This window comes from Pleuronectes platessa, chromosome 1 (genome assembly GCF_947347685.1).
Source record: "Pleuronectes platessa chromosome 1, fPlePla1.1, whole genome shotgun sequence".
Taxonomy (NCBI): Eukaryota; Metazoa; Chordata; class Actinopteri; order Pleuronectiformes; family Pleuronectidae; genus Pleuronectes; species Pleuronectes platessa.
The window spans coordinates 17536277-17554322 of NC_070626.1; the positions used below are offsets into that span (position 1 = coordinate 17536277).

Consider the following 18046-nt stretch of genomic DNA (forward strand, 5'->3'; position numbering starts at 1 on the left):
CGAGCTGCAGTTAAAATCCTGATGATTTAAAGTTTCTCATCTGAACGTAAGAGCGGGAGGTGTGTTCCTGATTCCTCCAGCAGGTGGCAAGCTGCACTTAGTTGCTCTGCCCGGGGTCACAGCAGAAGAAGAACGCATTCGGCTGCAGTATGTTGTGATCTTGGAGGATCTGTTTCATGTGTCCACCTCCACGTGCCTCTTCCGGTTTGGGTGTGTGTGTGTTTTACAGACGCCACCAACAAACCGCCTCGTCGGTGAGTTGGAACTGTTCCAGAGAATCGTTCACGAACAGTTAAAATGTCACGTTTGACTTTAATTCAGGTTCAACCAACAGGAAATTATCAAGCGTGCAGAGTCTCTGTCCTCATGTCCGGTCTTGTTTCTTCAAAATAAGACTCGTTGAAATGTAGAAACAATGATAAAAACAAGGCAAAATGGCACATCCTCATATTTGAGAAGCTGAAAAAGGGATATTTAGCATTTAAGCGTGAAAAATTACTTTTACAGTGATAAATATAGACAAGTGTCAATTATCTTTCAGTTGGTCAACGAATCCGTTTAAGGACTTTACAGTTATTGTTAAGACTTGTAGGTTAGTGTATACAAAATAAAATACATAAATTACAAAATACAGCTCAAAATATCGAATAAAGTTATCACACTACTTTATTCTTAAATAAAGACCCATTTCCATCTTTAAAGGATACACACAGACACTCTTAGTAATGCTTGTCAGATAGCAGACGTTATCAGGTTTTAGTTATCATGAGTCTTGACTGTTTATGGAAAAATTTGGACCAATCATTATGTAAAGAATCACCAGTTTCTCTTAAGGTTCAACAAACATGATAAGATCTTGAATTGCGGCTATTATAAAACAGCAATATTTCAGTGTGTCCAGCTGCACTGTGACTGCGTGTCAGTCCACTTTTGCAGGCATCTGTAGAAAGTCACCAGGCGCGGAGGATTAACAGTATTCTGTGATTTAAGGAGTTTTTAACGCTCTTGTTCATACAGAGATACAATATGATAGCACTGGATATGATTTCAAAAACTTGTCTCAGCCAGCAGCACATCAGTTAACCTGCACTGTATGGAGATGCACTAACAATATCTAAGCCACAATTTATGATGTATATTTTGCAATGTCTTTAATAACACCATCTCATTTTTCTTTTAGGATCATCTGGTGTCTCAAGACGACACCAGACTAAAGGAGTCATGTTTAGACGAAGAGTACCTTTCCCACAGATGGCCTTGGCCATGCTGCTCGGAGTTGCTGGAGGTTTATATATCTACAGACCTTTTTTTGAGCCGATGCTGAAAAAGTCAAGTAAGCAAAACCCGGGAGAGACGAAGAAAGAGACGGAAACAGACTGAAATAAATCATCACTTCACAGACAGAAGCCAGGAGAACCACACCAGACTGTCAGTACTGGAGGCCGAACAAAAGACAAGACCTGTGTGGATAAATGTGCTCTGTGTAGTTGTAAATGTACAGAATAAAATAATTGATAATCTGACTTTTTTTCATGGAAATCCAAATCTTAAAAACTCTCATTTGTCCTAATTAGTTTAGCCTTGAGCAAAAAAGATTACTATTAGGATTGGTCTGAGTCTAAATATATTTTAAAACTCCACTGAGAGCTTTGTAAAGCCACAGTCGTGATTGACCACCAAGCATCATGAGTAACCATGTTTGTACCACGTTCAAAACCTGGAACTTCAGCCACTTGGCTCCTTTGCTAGATTTCCAATGTTTTTTCCACACAGGGATGAACAAATTCTCAGGAGACAAGGTCTGTGATTCAGATAAGCCTAAACATTTATGAAATTTAGTTCTTTAAATCATGAAATATTGTATATGTCAGGGGTGAAGAAGGTCTTTTGATGGAAGAAGTAGATAGGAATACTCAAATAGTGAAAGAGTAACACGATATAGACATTTTGAACAGAAGGATTTGAGCTTCCACTGGGATCAGAGTAGGATATGACCTCTTCATGGCCTCGACAGACTTGAAAAACAGTGAACCTTAATCTCATGTCTAACTAAAACTGTCAAATTATTGGAGTGGAGTCAAGAGCACAACACTCCTCTTTGAACTGTGGTTGAGTAAAAAGCATAAAGTGACATGAAATGGAAATAAAGCACTTGAGTGTAAGGGTATTTTACTGAGTAACTGTTGAAAATCGATCATAAGAACTGTTGCTGCCTAATCTCCAACATACAATAAACAAGAGTGCTTGATTAGTGAAATGTCACAGTTGTGGTCCTGCTATTTTTGGTACATTTAAAACTGCGTCACTCAGCAAACCCCATGATGAACATGCTGAGAAGTGAAATGCTCTTTTGGACTGACCGGCTGTCATTAAAACTAATATTACAATTTTAATTCAACTTTTAACCTGTCCTATGATGGTTATCCAGTGTTGTGCAAGTTCACTACTCTCATGAACAAGTTCAAAGTTCAGTTCATACAAGTAAACATTAATAGTTCACGTTCATAGTTCACCATTTAAATTCTGAACTAGTTCATATTTCAGTTCATTTCATAGTTTTAAGGTGGAAAGTGAGAATGAAAGACTTAACTTGTTAAAGAAAACCTTATCCATCACTACCCCTTGCCTTTACTGTCGGAATGTTTATCAGACAGTTTGTAAAAATCCCTCAGATAATAATAAGGTGCATCGGATCTCAGATGTAGTTGCTGAGTCTGCGTCTCTGCTTTCTCTTTCCATCTGTATATGAGACCGAGAGCTGTTGTGTTGCAGGTATGGCCTGCCCCTTTAAGGAAAGTTTGTAGTGTGTGACGTAGTGCACCAGGGTATTGTGGGAAAATACGCTAAAAGTGTGTTTATAAGGAGAAGTGACGGAGCACCTAGAGGTGATGCGAGTGTTGCTCCTGCTGTATATCCGAGAAATAAAATGGCCGCATTCCAAGAAACATCTCCTCCTCCTTCTTCACGGAGCGGTCCGGACGGCTGGTTACCGGCCAGACAGCGAGCCAAGATAACCAGTGACAGGGGCGGCTCCTGGTACAGGAGACATAGGAGACTGATTTATCATGACGTGACACATGCAATGTAAAACAATACATTAACGTCACACCATCATCCTCTAACCCCGGGACGCACCGGAGGTAGAAGCGCTGTGAAAAGTGCTCCGCCTCCTTTCCTCGCCCATGGTAAATACTTTGGCTGTTCGCACCGGCAGCGTAGTGCCGGGAAGAACCAGGAAGCGCCGCGGCCACACATAATACATAATCTCCTGTGGGGGGTTGCGGCTACAGGCTTGCGTAGGTCAGTCACCTGTGAAGACCAGCATCATTTACCCCTGAACCAGCGCGGAGAAATGATGATGATAATGTAATATAAATGTTTTAAATATAAAATTAAATATAAAAAAAATTTATTATATTAAATATATTTTTTTAAATTAAATTAAATATATATTTTTTAAATTAAATTAAATATATATTTTTTAATTAAATTAAATATATATTTTTTTAATTAAATTAAATGGGGAAAGAAAAAAAACTGCGCGCGCACTTCCTGCGCAGAAGGCCACTGCGCACATTCTGCGCAGAAGCCCATTGCACATCCTGCGCAGAAGCCCAATGCGCAGGAATTGCGCGCGCAGGTTTTTTTTTAATTAAATTTTTTCCTGTTTTTATATTTAATTAATTTAAATTAACATAGTGTGAGATATTTTGCAATTAATAGAAGAAGTCCTGCCAATTTTAAGTGTAACATATTGCCAGCATGAAAATGGGAATGAATGGGATTCGAACCCGGGTCACTGTTGTTAGAGACCGAACGCTTTACCGACCACTTCAGCTGATGATTTCCACCTGGAACTAAGCAGAGTAAGACGATGGACAAAGTATCGTGTGTGTGTCGCTGTCATTTTATGTTGCTTTTGATAAACACTTCAGAGAAAATATTTTCTACTTTACTACATATATCTGACAGCCTTACTCAAAAGTTACTTTTATATTTTTGGCTTTTAGATACTGGATGAAACCTATTGTTAGAGAATAACCCAGTGGGGGGGAATATCACTATACGGCTCAATAGAGCCGTATAGTGATCCATGAAGCTTCCTTCTACCAAGTTGTGTGGTACGGAGCCGAGACACTGGCCAGAGAAGAAAACACTTGGAATACGTTGCTTGTTTGGTCTGCATATGTGTGCCATGAGTGATGGGTAACGTAGTGCGAAGTCTAGTTAGTTGGTTTCGGTTAGGCTAAATCACGGACATTTTACGGGCACTGAGCAACGACATGATGAAAGCATTCGATTTAGACAGCGTCTCTCCTGAGGAGAAAGTATTGAAATGTCCCGAGGGTCAGTGAACAGGTAGGGGTGGGGCACGTGACAGTTCTAGGCCAATGGCTGTAGGGTTTTGTGGGATGCCAGGCTCTCATTGGCTGATGAGTTGGCGTATCAAGGGTGCATGAGGAAATGGAGTGAAGAATACAGTGCTGGATGAGAGGAGTGTCAAGAACAAGAAGCGTGTCGTGTTCGCTGGACTTTAATAAAGTTACACATAAAGAGAGAAGTTTCCTGTCGTCTATGTCGAATGTCGAATATGAACGGTGAACACGTTTATATTCATTATTTCATCATTGAGTTGCGTTCAGTTCATCGTTCTCATAAAAGTGAACGTTTTCAATGAGCGCGTTCTTTTGCGTTCGTTCATGCGGTTATCACATCTCAAAAATCCTCCCAATCAATCGAATATGTTAGATTAAATGAGACCCAAGTTTTCCGTTTGAGTGTTCCAGCAAATTCAAATTTAAAAACTAATCATAGTCTGGGATTAAAATGCTGAAACTCATTTTGTCAGTTTCTTTTGTAACAATAAGTTTGGCTATGAAAGCGCAGTGGTATTTCATATTTATAATTAATTTGAGTCTATAGGAGTGTATCCAGAGGCTGAATTATGGCTTCATCTCGCCAAACAGGGCACGATCCTGTCCGAGGTCACAGTCTGATCATTTGTTCTTGTTACACATAAGGTTTTACATACGGTCGATATAGCTAATGATATATGTAAACTTTATCAAAACTAATTATTTGTCCCAAAACAGCAAAATACGTCAAATTGCAAATTAAATCACTCCGCACCATTTAAAGGTTCAGTGTGTAGAATTTAGCGCCATCTACTGGTGGAGTTGCATGTTGCATCTGAACACCCCTCACAACAGAGAGGACCCGCTTTCAATATAAATATAAAATATGTAAATAAAAAGGTCACATTCTACGACAATTCGTACCATGTAGATGACCACACACTATAGGGAAAAGATCACTAGGATTACTTTATATTAAATTACTGCCAATAGATCCGTTTCAACTATATCACATCCCTCCACGGTAAAAGTAATGAGTAATGTAAAAGTGATCTTTGACGTCAAAGTTATCTGTAATGTAAAAGTAATCAGTAAAGTAAAAGTAATGAGCAATGTAAAAGTAATCTTTGACGTCAAAGTTATCTGTAAAGTAATCAGGAGAGTAAAAATAATGAGTAAAGTAAAAGTAATGCATAATGTAAATGTAATCAGGAGAGTAAAAGTAATGAGTAAAGTAAAAGTAATCAGGAGAGTAAAAGTAAAAGTAATGAGTAATGTAAAAGTAATAAGGAGAGTAAAAGTAATGAGTAAAGTGAAAGTAATGCGTAATGTAAATGTAAACAGTAATGTAACGTCTGTATATTATTACAGTGGAGGAGCAGCAGCTCTGGTTGTGTTGCACCGCCCGTTTCCCCTTCACTCATCCGGCTGTGAGTGATCGGTCCGTGGGGAGGAGCTGAGTGTCGGAGACGAGAGGAGCTGGTGTTCAGTGTTAATGAAGCAGCAGCAGTCGACTCATGGATCACAGGCGACTCTCAGATTGAAGAACTCCTCCATTTACTGTCCAGCTCTTTGTCATTACTTCTGAAGACGTGAAATCCACTTCCCCAGGACCCAGAGCAGCGGCAGCGGCAGCAGCGACGCCCCGGGGCCGGTGAGTGTTCACACTGTTTTCAGGAAATAACATGACGAACGCAGACCGAGAGCAGGCTGTAGCATCTGTCAGGAGTGAGCCTCGCTCTGGAAACTTCTCCTGTAACTTTATCACACTCTTATCTCTCACTTCTGGCTACTACCACCTCCGCTGTCATGTCGCCTGAGCCGCGGTTTATCAGCCAGAGCTGTGGGAACATTTCTCCACCTGCTTATCATCCTCCGTTCCACTTCTCCTCCACACTTGCTCAATAGCAGTGATCACAACCACTCACACCAGTGGAAACTGGTCTCCTCAAGTAGATTTCATATTTGTCACTGGTCTGAGGCGCGTGTGTTCACATGTACGTGTGGCAGAGGATCAGACACGTTTCCTTTAGGTTCAGGATCCATATTTAGTTTTTAAAAAGGTGATTATTTCCTGGTTGAAAGGTCACCTGACCAGCACTGGCAACCGCATGAGGACCAGCTGAGGCTCATTCGATTTTCTGTTTGTTTCACTTTATTGATTTTAGTGTTTGTTTGTTTGTTTGTTTGTTGGCAGATAAACCCTCAGGTATTTTCCTAAGCAGATCTTTATCTTTTAAAGATCCTGGGTGTTCACATGCTCAAAGTCTTTCCATGTAAGTCCTCATCATCTTAGTGCTGCACCCTTCTCTTCTGGAGGAGTTAAGCTGAAGTTAGTGGTATGTGCATATCCGGATTTTCCCTGGTAGCTGCCAGCCTCTGTGTTGGCCCGCTGCCCAGGGTGGCTCCTCCACTCCTCCCTGCTTTGTGTTTGCTGCTCCGCTCGGCTGTTTGCTCACCGGTGGTGGGTATACACGCCTGCTAATCACAGCTACCAGGTCCACTCCCATTGCAGGAGTTTGCCCAACAGATAGCGAGGTGCAGCTCAGAGCTTCCCAACTTCTGCTTTTTAAAACTCTATTTATACAGGAAAGGGTTGTAGAGATGATATGTTTTTCTTCTTTCTTCATTTTCTCGATAGAGACATGTGGAATACAGGTGAACCGGTTCAGTATTAAATATATATATTAATATATTAGCATATTTAACAAATGAGGCATGTCAAAAAAACAACAAACCGTCAGTATTATCTTTATCTCATCCTTCTTATCTTTATCTGTATTTGCCCACAACGGGAAATTATTTGTGCAGCAGGAGTTCGCATAGAGACAAAAACACAGAGACAACCAACAGCATCCACAATAAAAACACATTTAAGCTAGTACAGGGAAATGGAAAATTCCTTCCACTTACAAATATGTAAAGCAGATGCCATCAACAGCAAGATATTTTTAGATAAAACAATCTAACTGCTAATTTCTGTTAAGCATAGCACTTACACAAGTATTTTTGTCTTCCGAGCAGGCGCCCTGTAACAGCGGCCTGAGGGCAAAAGTTCAAACCCCCTCTTTACAGGATGATCGCAACAGTCCAATGGTGTGTCAATCAGACAAGGGGTGTACAGAGTGATCCTTAATCACGAGGAAAACAGGCGGGTTATTAAAATATGAAACGAAAGATGATATTTCCTAGTGAAATGATCCCAAAATCCTCAAAATGCTTTAAGGCTCAAGAAAAACATAGTACCATTTAGCCAGGCAGACAAAGATGGTGAGGCAGGAGATTTCCAATATTTCTTAAGAACGTCCTCTTCTTATGGACCAATTCAATATTGTCCCAAGCGGTCTGGCCAAGATGGAGGACAATTTCAATAAGTTACAGATAAAGAATCATAGGACAGAGAAAACATAAATGATAACACACACAAGATCATTTCTGCTGCTTCTGATTTGGACAGTCCAACATGGTGGAGTCCTGCTTCCACAGGTGTAGTTTACAGAACTCCTTTTATTTAGGAAACTACCAACACTCAGTCTACTTACACCCTCGGTGGTCAGTGCAGACATGGATTTTAATTCACACGTTAATTGTGCAAATGCAGCTGCAACAAAGGGTGATGTTGATGTTGATGTTATTATTCAGTCTTTGCACTTAGGCCATTGTTACACTCGAGGCTGTTTGTAGGTCGCTGCCTCTCCCTCTTTCTGCACATTGTATTTATTCATCATTGAATAGTTTGTAGTCATTTTTTAAGACTCATATTGTTGTAGTAAAATTAACCTTGTATAAGTTTACCCCCTGATTCATTATCAGCACCGACGGCTACTCTGTCAGCATCATTCTGTCACATTGAGCGATGATCATTTTCGAATGGTTCAAAGCTGATACCATCTGCCACACGGAGCATCTCACCAGCCTGAAGATGTCGCTTCCTTCCTGGATAGAAAAGTTCTAGTTGTCAGTAAAAACACCGATAAATTTAGGTCAGATGCTTGTGAGGCCTTTTCCTCATAAGGTGAAGTTCTGCATTATAAGACTATAATTTGTCCTTCACGATTCCTAACGTATGAAAAGTAATAATTAAAGTTGAGGATGGCAATCGGCAGAACAGTCAAGTTTCTCAGTGAGGAGTTTTCTGAACGTCTTGTTGTCTCTTTCTTTTCTCACCAGCTCTGTTGTGTTTATGTCCACAAGGCAGGTTGGGTTGTTGTTGTTTCAGACAGGTTTGTGGTACGGCAGTAAAGAGGACTAGACTCTGTGTTTTCTTACGTATCACAAGATCACACTCTCTATCAGAGCTCACTTCCCTTTCACAGATGCGATGAGGCTGAGAAGTGCAATGTGAGTAAATGGCTTTGCAAATAAATATATCCGTGCGTATTAGACATATTTATTTATGAATAATCGTTTACTTTCTTTTCAAGATAACTTTGGTTAACATGGGATTATACCGGTTCTTGTTTCTAGCAGAGTCGTCTGCTAAGCCTGATTAAAGTCTGCAGAAGTTTGCTGACACAATCTGCATGTGTGTGGTTTAGCTTTACTGCGTCACTTCCAGGGCCTGTTTATACGGAACCACACAACATGTGTTACTTAAGCTTGTGTCAGGATTTTAAATACTGATAAGAGTAACATGGGTAGAGTCGTTATTTATATGTGCAGATTAATTCGACCCTCAGCCGTCAGATCACTTTATTACTAAGCTCTTTAAACAAGACTGTTCCAACACACAATGTATGAAAAGAGCTTTTTCACACTCACATTTTGATTTGTTTATTAGGTACAAATGGCTAAAACAATACATGCTCCCTTTGTGGAGTTTATAATGTTGAGGTGTTAGTGAAACAACTTCAGACGGACACAGATTTCACTCTATGATCAGGTGGGAGGCTGGTTCTTGTTGATATAAATGGACTCCACAACATTTATAGTCATGGACCAATAGAAAAGGTTCAGGACAGATCAACACAAACTGCCATGTCCATAATGATCATAAATCTGAATCAACATATCAGTTTCATCAAAACTGAACATTATAGCAGCCACAAATGCAGCATTTACGAGTTGTACCTAATAAATTGGCATGTTGTACTTGCTGGCAGTGCCTTTGAATGTAAGGCAAGAGGAAAGTGGTGTAACGTAAGATCAAATGAGACGGAAAGTTTTAAGTTGGCGTTCTTGCTCACATGTCAATTTGAAGATGCATGTAAAGATCTGAGGAATGTGGTTTTCACTGACCGACACAAAGCTGCTTCGCAATGTTACACTGTAGAGTGACAGTTTACGGCGAGGGAGGTTATTTAAGGGGAATATGTGACATGCTAGGGATTTGTGGTTGCTTTGCCTCACAGTGAGAAACGAAAATGTAAACTAGAGGCCAAGCAGTCATTTCACAAAAATTGTACATAGAGATAATTTGTCATCGATATCCATGAATTATACCATTGGGAAATGGTGAAAATGGTTAAAGAACATGATGCAATGTTGAAGATCTGATCTGCGATCCGACAGATCCTTCCCTGACTCACACCACATCCTGCCCCCAAGTTCTCTGGAAATCCGTTCTGTTGTTTTTATGCAATCCTGCTTACAAACAGACAGGGGTGAAAACATAACCTCCCTGGCGAAGATAATCATTATATATCCATAAAGCAGAGTTAGAAACTGGCTCCCAACTGTAAATCATAAGATCAGTAATCAGGTAATGAGATTAGACAGGAAAGTTTATCAAGTCAAAGCAGGAACCTGAGAGGATATTGTTTAAGATAAAAGGAATGTCAAACACAAATAATCATTGCTTTAAAGCAGGAGTTTCCAGAATTAGTCTCAGAGTGGCTGAGCTCATCGTCTAAAGTCAAGCAGCTTGGATGGAACTATGGCTTTTAAAGGATTTAAATAAAAGTCTAACTTGTTCCAGGGTTCGTTGGGCTGAGCTCAGTGTGTAAAGATGCTGTTTCCATCTGACCACATTTATCATGCATCTTGATTTTGCACGAGACCTTAAGCAGCTTATGTCTCCAGATGAAAGGTCCAGTGGGTTTTACATGGAAAGAATTTAAGACTTGTCTGAATACTTTTGTATGCAGCGGTCACATGATGCATCCGTGCTCTCTCCTGATTGTTTTGATCAGAATCAGTCGACCGTTAATAACAAGAATGTTGCATCAAGTAGACATCAAAGGATGCTGCTCATACTCGATGTGTAAATGTAAGAAAAACTTCATACTTAGATCCTTAGCTAAAATAAATTCAGAATTTACTGTGTAAAACTACATTCTACAAATTTCTGGATGGTGTTATAAGGAGACAAAACAGAAGTGTTTTCTATTTTGTTGTGTGACTGTGAATTTTATATGTTTCCTGTCACTGTGTCAGCAACACCAAACAGATCTTGCGTTAAACACATTAGCCCACAGCCGTGTGCGGTGGACGCTGCGGAGGTCTTGCGTAATACTAGAGTAAAGGATGTTACACACTACATCATGATGTCAGTACTGAGTGAGTCCCTCTTATGAACGTGATGTTCTGAGGAGTGTGGAGAAAGTGTCATTACCTCACAAACACTCAATCAGACCCGGTGATGAGCGGACTAACACATTTTTTGGGCCGTAACTGTTTCTGTTACATAGTCGTTACGACAGATATATTATATATATATTCACACAGATATTAAATGGGATAAAATGGAGTTCTGGCATTTAACACGAATTGTGCAAATGTCAACATCACTGTGACATCGTAATGTTCTGCACAAACACAAGGGGAGATTGTTACCATATTTCCATTTTTCCACCTATAAACTCTGGTTGTTTGTATTGGTCTGAAAAAATTCCTTCCATTGCTCTACTGCTTGAATTAGTCTGAAGGGACATGGATGTAAATCTGCAACTTGACTGTTGACTGTCTGTTGACCTGAACCAGAATGAGGAAGGAACATGTTTAAAGATGATAGGCAGTATTATCGTTATTGTTTGTTCAACTGATAATAACAAAAATTGGTTTGATTGTGTGTTTGGAGACAAATATATAGACTCACAGGCCTGTGTGCTGTACAAACTGGCTTTGATTGAGAGTTTTTTTTAATAGCTTTTGGTTTATTTATGTAGTTTTAAATAAAGACCGTAATTAAAACGTTTAGACAATAATTGAATCCTGTGGAACAGAGTAATGAGTTATATCAGGCTTTGGCTACACAGATAGTTGTTGTAGCATCAATTCATTGTCAGGTTATATTTTTCTTCATGGGATCATTGACCTTTTAAAATATAGTCACTTTATTATTTAGTTATCAATAATTACATGGATATATAGGGTTGGCTGAAGTTTAATTGCTTGGATAAGCAATAAGTAGATTATTAGGGTTTTGGTCCAACTGTTGCGTCATCTGGGAAACAAAAATCATTTCAGTTTTTGATATATTTCTGTGGCACCGCGTGTGATTGTTGATTTGTTTTGTTTGTGCGTTTCAGATAATAAGGACTCACAATGTCGGATGGGGACTATGATTACCTCATCAAATTCCTAGCCCTCGGTGACTCCGGCGTGGGAAAAACCAGCTTCCTCTACCAATACACAGATGGCACGTTTAACTCCAAGTTCATCACCACAGTCGGGATAGACTTCAGAGAAAAACGAGTGGTAGGTTCATTTGCCTTTGAATGAAATACTAAAATAAAGGATAGAGTGGAGTTGTTAGCGCAGTAAAAGCACACGTGGATTTTACGTTCAACTCATTTCCTTGTTTCTAAGTGTTTCCATAAGCTCTTGTCGTGCCTAATTAAGAGCTTTAACGCATTCCTACACCATTAAGTAAGACCAGTGTAACAAAAGACTACTGATGAAGATTGCAACAGAAATCTAAGCACTGACTGATGTTGGTGAGCAGAACACTCCTTAAGAATAAACACTTCATACCATTGGCAAACAGCTGAGCAGTGTTCATATTTACTCAGTACTCCGTCTCTAATGCTGCTGGCCTCCTCCTGTAGGAATGTGCCTGACTAATTGTTTTATCACGACGATACAGGACATTAACACTCAGTTCTGAGCAGCTCTTTTGAAATGCCACAATTAGTTGTCATGGTTAAAGCACAATAATTAATCACAATGTGACTTCAAACATCCCCTAACCCGTCCTCTGGTTGCTTGCTGAGGAAAGTGTTAGCTGCACTGGTGAAGACATGATAGAAAAAGTGTGGAGAATATGATTAGGAATTAAATGTGAAATAACACTGGGCCCTTTTTATTAAAGTCCCTCCCTGAACTGTTGGATGAGGATGGAACACTAATAACAAAAGTCATATATTTTACCATCAAATAACAGATTAATGCTGCTCATTACAAATGTTTTTTTATAATAATAGGGTTTGTTTAGTCTTTTAAAGCACTGAAAGACAGGGTTTATATAGGAGTTATTTATTCATGAATAAACGAGAAACCTTTTAGGAGTGTTGTATTCTGAATTGCAACATGTATGTAGGTACTGATTTTGATATTTGATTGACAGAGATTACTGGTGTAGAAATAGATACGGTGTCCTCACACACTATGACATTGTGTGAGATCACGGCACAAGGCTTGGATACATACAAACACATATTTAAACAGATTTGACGACTCTCGCGGTCGGTTCCAACTCAGCCCCTTTGCTGCGCCTCTTTTATCAATAAATGTGAAATCCCCCCCCCCCCACCTAAAAATAGACCTCACACACACATTGTTTTGTCATATTTGATTTTCTGTAAATCTTAAAAGTTTATTTGTTTATAATTGCATTTGCCTTGAAACCTATTTCTATTTGGTGTGTGTCAGTTTTCTCCCCACCACACTCCTCCGGTGAGTTCAAGGCTCTCAGTAGCTGAGTAAACTCTGGTCTGCCGCTGATATAACAATACTACCAACATAGCAACAGGAGCTACTGCTTTGAGGCCTGGCCGTTGGTTGCTCCCCTCTGACTTCTCGCTAGAGCTCAAACAGATATCAAAAGCTAAACCAAACTCTAATCCAAACAACATTCAGCAAACCTAATAAGATAATTTATGTAATTATTTAACATTAGTAGCTGGATGGATGTTGCCAGGTATCTCTTGTCTTTCATGTCACCAGTTGTACTTGTTTTTTCTAGTGGAGGCAAGTGCTCTTAATCGTGTTCCCACAGCAGGATGAGGATGTTCTTGTTTTATAACTAACTGTTAAATGTAGAGCAGAGAACGTCCTGTTGGTTTGTGACGTTAGGTTTTTCTTTTTTTTCTCTCAGAACTACAAATCCTCAGGTCAAGATGGATCCTCAGTTCGAGGGCAGAAGATCCACATGCAGCTGTGGGACACTGCCGGACAGGAGAGGTACATGAAGCACTTAATCACCTTACTGAAAGTCCTATATCATTTTTAGATGTGTCTTTATCAAAAGTAATTACATTTCTCATGAAGTCTTTTCTGAATAATTTTAGGTTTCGGAGTTTGACGACCGCGTTCTTCAGGGATGCGATGGGTTTCCTCCTCCTGTTTGACCTCACAAACGAGCAAAGTTTCCTCAATGTCCGAAACTGGATGAGTATGTTCATCTGTTGTCATTAAAACTGCTGATTCTATAGATATTCACCACGCAAATCTTTTATTTTCAGATAAATACGAGTGCAAACGACATTTCATTCTGTTAGAATTCTTGTTATTTGTGCACAAAAGCTTCGAGTCTGGCACGTGTTGCATCGATAATAGATTGTTGTTACATGTGTGATAAATGTGTCTCCTCCAGTTTAAATTGTCTTTGTGCAAATGTTATTTTGCCCAAATCTGCTGCATTTTCTCTGCTCAAATATCTTATTTCCGGTGGATATGATCCATTAATGGCAGCAGGGTTTGGGATGTCTACCACATTGGCGTAGGACAGTGAAACACACCGATGGATAACGACATTGCTGCGAGTCACATCCTGCTTTACTTACTAATCCACTTCCAAAGCACTTTTATCCAGACGCCTGACAAACTTTTTCTGAGTTGTGTTAACTGTAAGAAGAGGGAACGTTCTTCTTACTGCTTTTTTCCAATGCGTTATATATTTCCAGTTCACCTCTTTATTTAACATCCTAGATAACATCACTCATAAAAATGATGATGGCATCGTAACTCTGCTCCAGCTAAATGTAAAAATCACATTAAAACTAAATATGTCACGTGTCTTTCAGGTCAGTTACAGATTCACGCATACTGCGAAAATCCAGACATCGTTCTATGTGGCAACAAATGTGACCTGACGGATCAGAGAGCGGTGAGAGAAGACGAGGCACGAGAGCTGGCAGAGAAGTACGGGTATGTCTCCGTTTTGATCCATCTGTACATGAACCTCTCCCTCAAACATTTGTCAAGAAGGCAGTGGCTGCATTGTTTGCCAGAGTCTGTGCAGTAGAATGTCTGCTTGAACTGGTCCTCCTCGAAACGCAAATATTTGAGCACGTGTAAAATATCCTGCTCTGGTCATATTAGACACACCTGTAGTAAAAACACAGATATCGTAGAGGATGTGAACTTTATAACACGTTTTAAATGTCCTCAGAATAAAACGCAGAAGGTCGTGACCCTAATCTAACTGGTTCACAGCATTACGGCCTGTTCCATGTGCCCATTTGCCTGCATAATAATGATTCTCCACACAGACGTTTGTTGTTAATCATCATGTAAATCTTAAAGAAATTATCGATTGTTTAATTCATGTTTGTTTTGATTTCAGCGATAATTTTTTTATTTCATTGGACTTTGGAGTCTACACTTTATGATTTATGTTTTTAACTAGAAAGAATAAGGTTAATTATATTCTGTGTCTTTCTATATCAAAAATGTTATGAGTTCACCAAACAACAGGAAAACGTCAAGCGTCGTTGTCATTGTTACCGGAAGCTAATATAGCTTGTTTCTCTGTGCCATGGCATCAAACTGACAGAATTAACCTATATGTATATTATATAGGTCTCATTACTGAAACCCAATAGTTTTGAGCAATTTAACCTAGATAAGAAGTTTTTGTTATAAGTAGAAATTCAAGGGATTACTCTACCTTTACCTTTTTATAGTCTTTTACTTTTTCTTTTAACCCATAGAGATGTGTTTCATTGTAATTGGTAGCATCAGACTGTGACCCAGACGTTTTCTTCTGTCCAGTATCCCATACTTTGAGACAAGTGCTGCTAACGGGGAGAATGTGAACCAGGCTGTGGACGACCTGCTGGACCTCATCATGAGGAGGATGGAACGATGTGTGGACAAGTCGTGGATCCCGGACGGGACCGTCCGAGTTAACGGACTGACCAACTCAGAAATCCCAGAGAGCTCGGACAAGAGCAAATGTGCATGTTAGAATGATGAGGAGTCATTTTAGTTACATATGTGTGTGTCCATGATACTGGCGATGAAATAGGAAGACAACCACGTTCAATGTTTCACAAAGTGAGAGGATTATTTCTGTGTTAGGTCAAACTTAACAGTAATTTGTGCCCATAGCTCCATAAACTGTGCATACTTTTATTGACACGTTATATTATTTGTCAATTCAGATCTCAGTGCCTTATTGAATATGGAAATTGTCATAAGGATTCATGTTATTAATTAATTTTGATTGTGCGTATTGGATATTTATTGCCTAGCTTAAGTGTCAATCTTTTCATCACTGGAGTTTACTGATCACATTTTGTATAAACTTTGTGTTCCCTGTTGCAGCAGAAAGCGCAGCCCTACCAGAAGTGCCATAAATATTCTATCAATACTTTCTGTGAGGTTAGCGTGAATTCACTGGTTTTAACTCAAGAAAGAAGTCTCCTTTACTTTTCTTTATGCAGACAGATAAATATTGACTTTGATTCCTGCAGTCACTGATTGTAGCTGGAGGGATATGTACTTTTAGAATACTAAATGTAACCAGTGAATATGATTGTCTGATGGATTTCCAGCTGAACAATCTCACCTGTGCCACTGCCAGAAAAAAGTATGGCTCACATTGACCATCCAGCAAAAGCTACTTGAACTCTCTACACACAATTTTCTTTTCGGACTCAGTTCTTGTGCTGGTTTGTCTGGAAAACATGAATTATGTAACACAGTTAGTTAGTCATGAAAACTTGATTATGTACAGCAACTGGTTTGGCCAATAATTACAAAAGCAATAGAGAAACTGAGATGTGAACCAAGAGTCTGGTACTTCAGGTCATTTATCCTGATTTAAAAAAGCACAAATACAACAAATAAAGACACAAATAGAAGTACAAATTTCCATGATAGACATTTCTAAGAAAAAAAAGTTAATGCTAAATCTCACTGTTGCTCTTTTGTGTATTTTAATAGTCTAAAGGAAAATAATTTGATTTTAAAATTTCAACGAAAATATCAGTTTCTGTTCGCTCACTGACTTTTTTCCTACTGGCTCCATGTTAAATACATATAAAGTCAAACAATTATTGTCACTAGTGACAAAACATGAGATATAAGTTCCATCTTCAACATTGTAATAATTAAATGCTTTTGTTCGGCAGGTTCCAGAGTCTATCTGGGAAAATCAAGTAAAACCAGTTCTGGTGAGGCTGACCTTACCTGGATCCTCTGCATTTATACATTTTTACCATTATTCACTTGTTACAATGCAACAGCTTTAAATCACACATTGTATGTTTTTAAGTATTTGCTTCCCCTACTGATATCTTGAAGAGTATTATACACTTTTATAAAGTACAATAAGATCTTCAGGGGAAACAGGCTGTGGTGCTACATGTATCTCACACAGCAAATGCTACATATTACTCTCATTAAATACATAGTAAGAAATAATTCAATGGGCTTCAAATGTGTGATAGAAACCGTTTATGGGTATCCTGTGTTTCAGGTCTTAATGGGACCATGATAACTAAAGTAACACACAGCACAGGAGCCTGTTCAATCTGGTCATCTTGATAGTAATCGATTCTGTATTGACAAGATTTATAAGTAAGGAAATAAAATTGGACATGTACTTTCGTTTATCTTATGGGATGCATTTGAAATGCCAATGCTGAGGATCAGTTTATAATACAATTATATTTTATATTTTAAAAAAATGGAAAGAATATATACACTGGGGTTATTTTTCTGAACTGTAATTTCACACAAATCGTATTACACTTTATTTCTGTATACAATTGTGAATTGGATGTTTCACTTTTTCAAAACAAATAAAATCGTTCACTTAAATGAAATTTGATCACATTATTTAATAGTCTCAACTGAAATATTTCATGTTGTCAATTGTCACCCGCTTGCATTTGCAAAATATGTAAATTGTGTCCAAAAATAAACAATTCTATTTATATAATCACTGAAGTAGAATCTCATTTTATATAATAGGTTCCTGCAATGAGGACTACAGGCTGTATATGGGCCTAGGTGCAGTTGATCGGGTCCTATTTTTCTTAGCTGTTTTTAATGTTTTTTTTTAACTTGTGATAATGTAAACTAAATTTTTAAAAGATTGTGGACTTCTGCACATGGGCCCATTATAACAAAGATACATTATTTACACGTTTTTACAAATCTACAGAAAAGTAAAGCAATGACTGACATTTCTTCAGGTTGTTCTGTATATGTCCTCACTTAAGCTGGAGACCCTTTTTGTCCATTTAGCTGATTAGATTTAACTTATAACGTTATATGTACACAGTAACATCCAACAGATG

General features: G+C 38.7%; 2 protein-coding genes across 3 annotated transcripts; both read left to right on the forward strand.

Annotated features, from left to right (window-relative positions):
• The first annotated feature begins 100 nt into the window (after positions 1-100).
• Positions 101-1523, forward strand: LOC128436976 (protein PIGBOS1). Its single transcript, XM_053418927.1, has 2 exons — positions 101-254; positions 1181-1523. The coding sequence occupies exon 2, from the start codon at positions 1222-1224 to the stop codon at positions 1378-1380; it is 159 nt and encodes a 52-aa protein (XP_053274902.1). The 5' UTR covers positions 101-254; positions 1181-1221; the 3' UTR covers positions 1381-1523.
• Positions 1524-5764: 4241 nt separating this feature from the next.
• On the forward strand, positions 5765-17685 carry rab27a (RAB27A, member RAS oncogene family). Of its 2 annotated transcripts, none has more exons than XM_053418576.1 (6): positions 5765-6009; positions 11825-11993; positions 13612-13697; positions 13805-13908; positions 14540-14663; positions 15510-17685. In XM_053418576.1, exons 2-6 carry the CDS (start codon positions 11841-11843, stop codon positions 15703-15705), a joined length of 663 nt encoding a protein of 220 aa, XP_053274551.1. In that variant the 5' UTR covers positions 5765-6009; positions 11825-11840; the 3' UTR covers positions 15706-17685. The 2 variants fall into 2 exon arrangements, with proteins under 2 accessions (XP_053274551.1, XP_053274558.1); XM_053418583.1 differs by lacking the exon at positions 5765-6009 and adding an exon at positions 8570-8696.
• Positions 17686-18046: the final 361 nt, after the last annotated feature.